Consider the following 11,730-nt stretch of genomic DNA (forward strand, 5'->3'; position numbering starts at 1 on the left):
ATAGATATGCAAGAAATAAAGCCATCCAAACATATCACTAATGTAAGCAATCAAATTAAAAAGGAAGAGCGTAAGAGAAGAAAGGAACAGAGAAGAACTACAAAGAAACTGTAAAAGAAGTAACAAAATTGCAATAAGGACATATCTATCAATAATAACTTTGAATATAAATGGATTAAGTGCTCCATTCAAAACACATAGAGGAACTGAATGAATAAAAAAATACAGCTATGAAACTAGAAATTAATCACAACAAAAAAAGTGGAAAGGACACAAATACATGGAGGTTAAATAACCTGCTACTAAATAATGAGATAACCAGGAAATGAGAGTAATGAAGAAATACATGGAGATGGATGAAAATGACAACACAATGGTCCAAAATCTTTGGGATACACCAAAAGTTGCTCTAAGAGAGAAAATGATAACAGTGAAAGCCTACCTCAAGAAGTAAGAAAAATCTCAGATAACCTAGCCTTACACTTAAAGGAGCTAGACAAAGATCAAACAAAGCCGCTAGAAGGAAGGAAATAATGAAGATAGAGCAGAAATAATGAAATAGCGACTAAAAATACAATAGAACAGATCAAGGAAACCAGGAACTTGTTCTTTGAAAACATCAACAAGGTTTATAAATCTTTATACAGATTCATAAAAAAAAGACAGAATCTAATAAAATCAGAAATGAAAGAGGAGAAATAACAACGGACACCACAGAAATACAAAGGATTATAAGAGAATATTGTGAAAAAATATGTGACGACAAATTGGAAAACTAGAAGAAATAGATAAATTCCTAGAAACATTTGGCCTTTGAAAACCAAATCAGGAAGAAACAGAAAATGTGAACATAATAAGTATTAGCTGTAAAAGTGAATCACTAATCAAAAAAACTGCCAGCAAACAAAAGTCTAGGACCATATGTCTTCACAGGTGAATTCTACCAAACATTTAAAGAAGAGTTAATACCTATTCACCTCAAACTTTTCCAAAAAATACAAAAGGAAGAAGAGATTCCTAATTCATTATATGAGGCCAATATTGCTGATATTGGAGTTCTGATACCAAAACAAAATAAAGAAATTTCAAAAAAATAAAAGAAAGGAGGGGCACCTGAGTGCCTCAGCCAGTTAAGCATCTGCTTTCAGTTTAGGTCATGATATTGGGGTCCTGGGATCAAGCCCCACATTTGGCTTCCATGCTCAGCAGAGACTCTGCTTCTCCCTCTCCCTCTCCTTCTCCTCCCTGCTCATGCCAGTCTTTCTCTCTCTCAAATAAATAAGCAAAATATTTTTTAAAAGGAAGGGAATTGAAAGGAAAAGGATAAAAAGGAAAAGAAAACTGCAGGCCAATATCTCTGACAAACGGATGCAAAAATCCTCGAAAAAATATAAGCAAATCAAATCCAAAAATGCATTAGAAAATAGTTCACTACAATCAAGTAAAGTTTATTCCAGGGATGCAAAGGTGGTTTAATACTCTCAGTCAATGTGATACATCACATTACTAAAAGAAAGGATAAAAAACATGTTATCTTTTCAATAGATGCAAAAAAGTGCTTGACAAAGTACGAAATCCATTCATGATAAAAACTCACATCTATCAAGGTTGTGACAATATTGTGTCACAATCCCTACATATACAAAATTCACTCAAAACATGTTTGTCGTTGCCTAAAGAAATGGTAAATTTAAGTGAATGTCTGGAAAAGCTGTTGCATATATCTACCATTTGAAAAAGCAGAACAGTTAGTTCATAACTTATACTAGGATTCTGAAGCAGTGTCGGCACAAACCTGCATTAAGTTGGCCTCCTAAAATTGTCATACCATCTCATGTAATAAAATTATCCATAAGAGAAAGTAGTTGAGTCTGAAAATAATTGGTGAGAAGGCATGAAGCTCTGTTTATATAAATCATCTTTGTATTTAAACAGAAGTTTGTAATAGAAAGGCTTTTTGGTAACCAGAAGGAGCCCAAGACAGAGACAGTGGGTTGAACTCTGTACCAAAGGACAGTGTACTGGAAATAATTTACTCCAATGCCCACAGTGCTACCTGTGATGACCAAAGAGCTGAGGGGATAAGACACTTCTCAGCAAATTCCTGCTTTGGCAAAAGATTCAGAGTCAAGAAAGTAGCTCACTATGTCTTGACTCTTTGGAAGATCCCCTGGAAGTTTCCTCAGTCACATCCCTAGAAAATTAGAGCAAAGTGACATAAGCATATCAGTGACATACATCTGACCCAACATAGGCAATGTGTGCAGACTGATCAATAGAGACCAAAGACCCTGGCAGAACTTCTTTTTAAGAAGTAGAACATGTAGGGGGAAAAGTCAGTCCATGGGGTTTATGGTAAGGTAATGGTGCCCTTCCTTAACACCTTTTCCTGAGGTGCTCCCAATCAAATCATTAAGAGTTTTAATAGTTAAGCTGTTTGTAAACATGGGCTGTTGTGGCTAGATTTAAAAGATGAGATTACCCATACATTTATTTGGGTCACTAAGTAGAATGCTGAATGGGTTATTTTCTGCTTAAATTCACACCTTGCCACAGCAGCAAAGCCAAGTGGAAAGGAAGAAGCTGAAGAGTTCTCCCCTTTATTCTTGAGTTAATCTCTGTATCACACATATCCTCTGCCAAGTGTTCCAGATGATCTCAGAGGCATCTCTGCATTTAGATCCACACCACTTTCATGAGATATCTTGACATCAAAGTTGTGGAACTCAAAACTGCCAGGGAAGTTGGTCCAAGTATAATTTCTCCTATACAGAAGTCATGTCTATTGACAGAAACCTGGATCTAGACAAGGGAGAAACCTCAAGATGGCAGCCATGACATGCATGAAGCAGAGAAAATAGTTCTTTTTTTTTTTTTTTTAGAAAAGCAATTTATTCCATTATAAGCACTTACACAGTCATGGAGAGTAACAGGACTGCTGGTGAAACAGGTCACCCAAAATAGAGATGGTACCAAATTAGTGGTCAAGGACTAACTCCTAAAAAAAAAAAGCAACTCTTATCCAGGATTAATTTAATTTTAAAAACAAATACAAGGTATCAATTCACTCTTCTCAACTCAACTGCACAGTCTACCTGTGGTATAACAGGTAAAATCATACATCTTTACAACTTGGTGGTCCCAAGTTTTTAAAAAAAACCATTTCACAGAGAGGAAAGAAATATGAAAACAGCTCAAGAAATACACTAACAAGCAAAAATATATGGGGAAAGAGGAACACATAGTTTTGACTTAACTGAAAAAACTGAGAGGGAACTGGCCTACATAGGAAAATGTGCATTCTGGAAAGTCAGGTGTGAAGATTTTAGAATAGAAATTTAAAATGACTTGAATCTCCCCTATTTCCTGAATAAAATAACATCTTGTGGTATTTGTATTTCATGGCTCAGACACCTACCTCACTTGGCTCTATTCCTTCCTCACTTTAGCCTTTACTTAAAGGGGTCTGAAAAACTTGGAGATTTGGCCTAAGAAGAAAAATAACCACACACAATATTCCCCTTTCTGTGGCTAGACCTTTAGACCTTTTTTTTATGATAGTCACACACACACACAGAGAGAGAGAGAGAGAGAGAGAGAGAGAGAGAGAGAGAGAGGCAGAGACATAGGCAGAGGGAGAAGCAGGCTCCATGCACCGAGAGCCCGACGTGGGATTCGATCCCGGGCCTCCAGGATCGCGCCCTGGGCCAAAGGCAGGCGCCAAACCACTGCGCCACCCAGGGATCCCCCTTTAGACCTTTATTACTAGAAAATTCCTAAATAAAATTTAAATATAAGTCTGTGGCTTTACTGAATAAAGTCCCCCAGTTAATATTTAGAAAACACCCTCTGTTTGGGCTAATAACATTGTTGATGGTATTTATCATAGAGGGATAGCCAAACAAAGTCTGTGTCTCTAAACCAGTGTTAAATCAATCTCAGGGTTGAGAGGGGAATAAAGGGGGAGTCTAAAATCACAAGAAGTGCAGACATATCTAGGACCTTTGTCCTTCTGGATCCACACTTCCTTCAGGTTCTTCATCATTATAATGGATTATTTCGTTTTGGGGGGTTGAGTATTGTAAGTTCTTTACATATTTTGAACACTCACCCTTTATTGTACGTGTCATTTGGATATATCTTCTCCCATTCAGTAGGTGGCCTTTTAGTTTTGTTGTTTCATTCACTCTGCAGAAGCTTTGTATTTTTATGAAGTCCCCAAAGTTTATTGTTGCTTTTATTTCCCTTGCCTCAGGAGACATATCTAGAAAAATATTGCTGTGACCAATGTCAGGAACATTTCTGCCTGTGCTCTCATATAGAATATTTATGGCTTCAGGTTTCACATTTAGGTTTTTAATCCATTTTGAGATACTTATGTGTATGATAAAAGAAAATGGTCCAGTTTCATTCCTTTTTTATTTTATTGAAGTTTGATTTGCCAACATATAGTATAACACCCAGTGTTCATCCCATCAAGTGCCCTCCTCAGTGCCTGTCCTTTGTATGTAGCTATCAAGATTTCTCAACACCACCTCTTGAAAGACTGTCTTTTTCCCATTGTATATTATTTCTCTTTTGCCAAAGATTAATTGACCATATAATTGTGGGTTTATTTCTGGGTTGTTTATTCTGTTCTTTAAAAAAATATTTTATTTATTTATTCCTGAGAGACACAGAGAGAAGCAGAGACATAGACAGAGGAAGAAGCAGGCTCCTCACAGGGAGCCCAATGTGGGACTTGATCCTCAGACCAGGATCACGCCCTGAGCCAAAGGCAGAAACTCAACCACTGAGCCACCCAGGCGTCCTTGTATATTCTGTTCCATTGATGTATGTGTCTATTTTTATGCTGGCACCATATGCTTTGATTGTTATAGTTTTGTAATTTAATTTCAAGCCTAGAATTGTGATACCTTCAGCTGTTTTTCATTTTCAAAATTTCTTTGGCATTATGGAGTCTTGTTTGGTTTCAAATAAATTTTAGGATTGTTTATTATAGTTCTGTGGAAAATGCTGGAGGTATTTGATAAGGATTGCATTAATGTGCAGATTGCTTTGGGTAGCATAGACAATTTTTTCTTTTTTTAAGATTTATTTATTTATTCATAAGAGACACAGGGAGAGGCAGAGGGAGAAGCAGACTTCCCACAGGGAGACTGATGCGGGACTCGATCCCGCATCCTGGGATCATGCCCTGACATTTTAACAACATTTGTTCTTCTATAGGCATGGAATATCTTTCCATTTCCTTGTGTCATCTTCAATTTCTTTCTCTAATGTTTTATAGTTTTCAGAATCCAGGCCTTTCACCTCTTTGGTTAGGTTTGTTCATAGATATCTTATTATATTTGGTGCAATAAATGGGATTATTTTCTTAATTTCTCTTTCTGCTACTTCATTATTAGTACAGAAGAGTACAACAGATTTTTCTACATTGATTTGGTATTTTACAAATTTACTGAATTCATTTTCAGTTCTAGTAGTTTTTTTGGTAGAGTCTTTGGGATTTTCTTTCTTTTTTTTTTTAAAAAAAAGATCTTATTTATTTATTCATGAGAGACAGAGAGGCAGAGACACGGGCAGAGGGAGAAGCAGGCTTCATGCAGGGAGCCTGATGTGGAACTCGATCCTGGGACTTCAGGATCACGCCCTGGGCTGAAGGCAGGCGCTAAACCAATGAGCCACCCAGGGATCCCCCTGGGATTTTCTATAGATAGTATTATGTAATCTGCAAGTAGTGAAAGTTTTACTACTACCTCACGATTTGGATGCCTTTTACTTTCTTTTTGTTGTCTGACTCCTGTAGCTAGAACTTCCAGTACTATATTGAATAAAAGTGGTAAGAGTGGACACCCTTGTCTTGTTCCTGACCTTAGCTGGAAAGCTCTCAGTATTTTCCCATTGAATATGATGTTCATTGTGGGTTTTTCGTACATGGCCTTTTTTATGTTGAGATATGTTCCCTATTGCTGAGGGCTTTTGTCATGAATGGAGGTTGTACTTTTATCAAATGCTTTTTCTGAATGTATTGAAATGATCATATTTTTTTTTATCCTTTCTCTTACCGATATGATGTATCGCATTGATTGATTTGTGAATATTGAGCCATGCTTGCAGCCCAGGAATAAACCTTACTTGACAATGGTGAATGATTTTTTTTAAATCTATTATTGGACTCAGATTGCTAGTATTTTATTGAGGACTTTTGCATCCAAGCATCAGACATATTGGCCTGTATTTCTCTTTTGTGGTGTCTTTACCTGGTTTTGGTATCAGCATAATACTGGCCTCATAAAATGAATTTGGAAGTTTTCCTTTCTCCTTCATTTTTCAGAACAGTTTGGCATAAATAGGTATTAACTCTTTCTTAAATATTTGGTAAAATTTGTCTATGAAGCAATCTGATCCTGAGCTTTGGTTTGTTGGGAGTTTTTTGATTACTGATTCAATTTCATTGCTGGTAATTTGTATGTTCAAATTTCTATCTCTTTTTGCTTCAGTTGTGGTAATAATTTTCTGGGAATTTATCCATTTCTTCTAGTTCGTCAAATTGTTGGCATGTAATTTTTTCATAATGTTTTCTTACAATCCTTTGTATTTCTGTGTTGGTTGTTATTTATCCTCTTTCAGTTATTTTATTTTATTTTTTCAGTTATTATTTTATTTGGGAATATCTCTCTGTGTATTAAATATTGTAATATTTTTATTTCAATTCTGGGTAGTTAACATATATGGTAAAATTGGTTTCAGGTGTAGAATTTAGTGATTTATCACTTATGTATAACATCCAGTGCTCATTACAAGTGACCTCCTTAATACCCATCACCCATTTAACCTTTCTTCTGCCTACCTCCCTCCACCAACCCTCAGTTTGTCCTCCATAGTTAAGGGTGTCTTATTGTTTGCTTCCCTATTTTTCCCTTTCCTTTTGTTCATTTGTTTTTTCTTCTAAATTTCACATAAGATTGAAATTATATGGTATTTGTCTTTCTCTGAGTCTTATTTTCCTTAGCATAATACGTTCTAGCTCCAACCACTTTGTTGCAAATGGCAAGATTTTATCCTTTTTTATGGTGTAATAATATTCCATTGTATAGATACACTACTTCTTTATCTTTTCATCAGTAAATGGTATTTGGGCTCTTTTCATAATTTGGCTATTGTTGATAGTGCTGCTATAAACATCAGAGTGCATGTACACCTTCAAATCAGAATTATTTTGTATTTGGATAAATACCTAGTAGTGCAATTATTGGGTAGTTCTATTTTTAACTTTTTGAGGCAGCCCCATATTGTTTTCCACAGTGGCTGCACTAGTTTCCATTCCTTCCAAAAGTGTGAGAGGGTTCCCCTTTCTCTACATCCTCACCAAAAACCTTATAATGGCTTCTATTTTTATTTCCCTGATGATAAGTGATATTGAACATCTTTTCAGCCTGTTAGCCATCTGTATGTCTTCTTTGGCAAAATGTCTATTCATGTCTTCTGCCCCTTTAACTGGATTATTTACCTTTGGGGTGTTGAATTTTATAAGTTCTTTATAGATTTTGGATACAAACCCTTTAACAGATATGTCATTTGCAAATATCTTCTCCCATTCTATAGGCGGCCTTTTACTTTTGTTCACTGTTTCCTTTGCTGTGCAAAAGCTATTTATCTTGATGAAGTCCCAATAGTTCATTTTTGTTTTAGTTTCCCTTGCCTCCCAAGATGAGTCAAACAAGAAGTTACTATGGCCAATGTCAGAGAGGTTGCTGCTTGTGTTCTCCTCTAGAATTTTGATGGTTTCCTGTCTCACATTTAGGTCTTTCATCCATTTTGAATTTATTTTTTCTGTATGCTGTAAGAAAGAGGTACCATTTCATTCTTTTGTATGCAGCTGTCTCGTTTTCCTAACATCATTTATTGAAGAGACTTTTTTCCATTGGATATTCTTTCCTGCTTTGTGGAAGATTAGTTGACCAGACAGTTTCAGGTCCATTTCTGGGTTTTCTATTCTTTTTCATTGATCTATGTGTCTGTTTTTATGCTAGTACCATACTGTCTTGATTACTACAGCTTTGTAATATGGCTTGAAATCCAGAATTGTGTTGTCTCCAGCATTGCTTTTCTTTTTCATGAAAAGGCTATTTGGGGTGTTTTGTGGTTCTTTAAAAAAAACAGGCTTTTATTTTTTTAAGATTGTATTTATTTATGAGAGAGAGAGAGAGAGAGAGAGAGAGGCAGAGACACAGGCAGAGGGAGAAGCAGGCACCATGCAGGGAACCTGACATGGGACTCAACCCTGGGTCTCCAAGATCAGGCCCTGTACTGAAGGCGGCGCTAAACCTCTGAGCCACCTGGGCTGCCCTGTTTTGTGGTTCTGTACACATTTTAGGATAGTTTGTTTTAGTTCTGTGAAAAATGCTGGTGGCATTTCGATAAAGATTACATTAAATGTGTAGATTACTTTGGGTAGTATAGACATTTTAACAATATTTGTTCTTCTAATCCATGAGCATGGAACATTTTTCCATTTCTTTGTGTCTTCCTCAACTTCTTTCATGAGTGTTCTATAGTTTTCTGAGTACAGATCCTTTGCCTCTTTGGTTAGGTTTATTCCTATGTATCTTATGGATTTTGGTGCAATTGTAAATGGGATCAACTCCACAATATTGTTCGTGTAGAGAAATGCAACTGATTTCTGTACATTGATTTCATATCCTGCCACTTTGCTGAATTCCTGTATGAGTTCTAGCAATTTTGAGGTGGGGTCTTTTGTGTTTTCCACATAGAATATCATGTCATTTGCAGAGTGAGAGTTTGACTTCTTCTTTGCTGATTTGAGTGCTTGTTACTTATTTGTTTTGTCTGATTGCCAAGGGACTAGTACTATGTTAAATAAAAATGAGTGGACATCCCTGTCTTGTTCCTGACTGTAGAGGAAAAGCTCTCAGTTTTTCTCCATTGAGGTTATTTGCTGTGGGTCTTTCATATATGGTCTTTATGATGTTGAGGTTTGTTCCCTCTATCCCTACTTCATTGAGGGTTTTTACCAAGAATGGATACTTTACTCTGTTGAATGCTTCTTCTGCATCTATTGAGAGGATCATATCATTTTATCCTTTTTAAAATTAATGTATGTATACTGTTAATTGATTTGCAGATATTGAATAACCCTGCAATCCAGGAATAAATCCTACTTAATTGTGGAGAATAATTTGTTTAATGCGCTGTTGGATCCAATTTGCTAGTATCTTTTTGAGAAGTTTTGCATTCATGTTCATTAAGAATATTGGCCTATAATTCTCCATTTTAGTGGGGTCTTTGCCTTGTTTTGAAGTCAAGGTAATACTGGCCTCATGGAATGAGTTTGGAAATTTTCCTCCATTTCTATTTTTTAAAAGATTTTATTTATCCATTCATTTTTCGATGGACACAGAGGCTCCTTCCACCACTTGCTTCAACATGGATAGAACTGGAGGGTATTATGCTGAGTGAAGTAAGTCAATCAGAGAAGGATGAACATTATATGGTTTCATTCATTTGGGGTATATAAAAAATAGTGAAAGGGATTAAAGGGGAAAGGAGAGAAAATGAGTGGGAAATATCAGAGAGGGTGACAGAACATGAGAAACAAAATTATGGGAAATGAACAAGGGGTAGTGGAAGGGGAGGTGGGCAGGGAAATGGGGCGACTGGGTGGCAGTGAGGGGGGGAACTTTGGATGAGCACTGGGTGTTATACTACATGTTGGCAAATCAAACTCCAATAAAAATATATTTAAAAGATTTTATTTATTTATTCATAAGAGACACAAAGAGAGAGGCAGAGACATAGGCAGAGGGAGTAGCAGGCTCCAGGCAGGGAGCCCAATGCGGAAATTGATCCCAGAACTCCAGGATCACGCTCTGAGCCAAAGGCAGACATGCTCAACCGTTGAGCCACCCAGGCATCCCTCCTCCATTTCTATTTTTTAAAATAGATTGAGAAGTGTAGCCATTAACTCTACTTTATATGTCTAGTAGAATTCGCCTGTGAAGCTATTTGACCCTGGACTTTTGTTTATTGGGAGAGTTTTGATTACTGGTTCGATTTCTTTGCTTGTTATGAGTCTGTTCAAATTTTCTATTTCTTCCTCTTTCAGTTTTGGTAGTTTATATGTTTCTAGGAATTTAGCCATTTCTTCCAGATTGTGGTTTGTTGGCATATACATTTTTCATAATATTGTCTTATAATTGTTTGTATTTCTGTGGTCTTGGTTGTGATCTCCCCTCTTTCATTCATGATTTTACTCATTTGGGTCCTTTTCTTTTGATAAGTCTGTGACCCAGTATGTGATCTACTCTGGAAGTATATTTCAATACTTGTCTACCTCAAGAAGCAAGAAAAGTCTCAAATACACCTGAAACTTACACTTAAAAGGATCTAGAAAAGGAATAGCAAATAAAACATAAAACCAAAAAAAAAAAAAAAAAAAAAACATAAAACCAGCAAAAGAAGGGAAATAATAAAGATTAGAGCAAAATTAAACAACATAGAAACTAAACTAAAAAAAAAAACACTAGGGATCCCTGGGTGGCGCAGCGGTTTAGCGCCTGCCTTTGGCCCAGGGCGCGATCCTGGAGACCCGGGATCGAATCCCATGTCGGGCTCCCAGTGCATGGAGCCTGCTTCTCCCTCTGCCTGTGTCTCTGCCTCTCTCTCTCTCTCTCTCTCTCTCTCTCTCTCTGTGTGTGTGACTATCATAAATAAATAAAAATTAAAAAAAAACACTAGAACAGATCAATGAAACTAAGCTGGTTCTATGAAAGAATTAATAAAATTCTATTCCTTTTTCAGTTTTAGTAGTTTGTATGTTTCTAGGAAATATATATGTTAAGTCATCTGATCCAGTGTATAATTCAAAGGCATTATTTCCTTGTTGATTTTTTGCTTGATCTGTCCACTGTTGTAAGTGGGGTGTTCAGGGAACGGCTGAGTCAGCTGAGGGTGCGGCTGGAGGAAGTAGGGGCTGAGAGAGCACCTGAATACACAGAGCCTCTGGGGGAGCTGCAGCAGAGCCTCAAGATCTTCATTCAGGTGACAGGGATCTACAAGGGCTTCTGTCTGGACGTGATCCGGAATAAGTACGAATGTGAGCTGCAGGGAGCCAAACAGCACCCGGAGAGCAAGAAGCTGCTGTTCCACCACACGCTGCAGGGGGAGCTGCAAGAGCAGATCCAAAGGCTGGAAGAGGACCGCCAGAGCCTGGACATCAGCTCTGAGTGGTGGGATGACAAACTGCACGTCAGAAGCAGCGCAAAGACCTGGGACTCCCTGCCACCCAGCAAGAGGAAGAAGGCACCTCTCATTTCTGGTCCTTACATCGTGTATATGCTGCAAGAGATCAACATCCTGGAGGACTGGACAGCCATCAAAAAGGCTACGGCAGCTGTGTCCCCTCAGAAGAGAAAAGCAGATGGACCATGACCCTGCTCTTCAGAGCCAAGGGCCCCCTTGGAGCAGCTGGCAGCAAACCCAGGATTTGCGTTTTCCTCCTATGGGAAGGCAGATTGACAAGCCCCTCGGGGTCTGCCCGGCCAGCTTCCCAGTGCTGCTGCATGGCCTTCCCCTCCAGCTATCACTGGTCTGTACTCCTCTGCCCTCCTTGGGGCCTGCACAGCTGTGGCCCAGAGCTGCCTCAACCAGACAAGACTGTCTTCCCTGTCCCCAGTGAGCCCACCCCCCCACCCCACAGAGATCAGC

At 37.8% G+C, this 11,730-nt stretch overlaps 1 protein-coding gene across 1 annotated transcript; it reads left to right on the plus strand.

Moving 5' to 3' along the window:
* The first annotated feature begins 334 nt into the window (after positions 1-334).
* LOC112649326 (breast cancer metastasis-suppressor 1 homolog) lies at positions 335-11,713 on the plus strand. The gene is made up of 2 exons (XM_025431570.3): positions 335-450; positions 10,941-11,713. Exons 1-2 carry the CDS (start codon positions 335-337, stop codon positions 11,452-11,454), a joined length of 630 nt encoding a protein of 209 aa, XP_025287355.1. The 3' UTR covers positions 11,455-11,713.
* Positions 11,714-11,730: the final 17 nt, after the last annotated feature.

The sequence above is a fragment of the Canis lupus genome, chromosome X (genome assembly GCF_003254725.2).
Source record: "Canis lupus dingo isolate Sandy chromosome X, ASM325472v2, whole genome shotgun sequence".
In the NCBI taxonomy this organism is placed as follows: domain Eukaryota; kingdom Metazoa; phylum Chordata; class Mammalia; order Carnivora; family Canidae; genus Canis; species Canis lupus.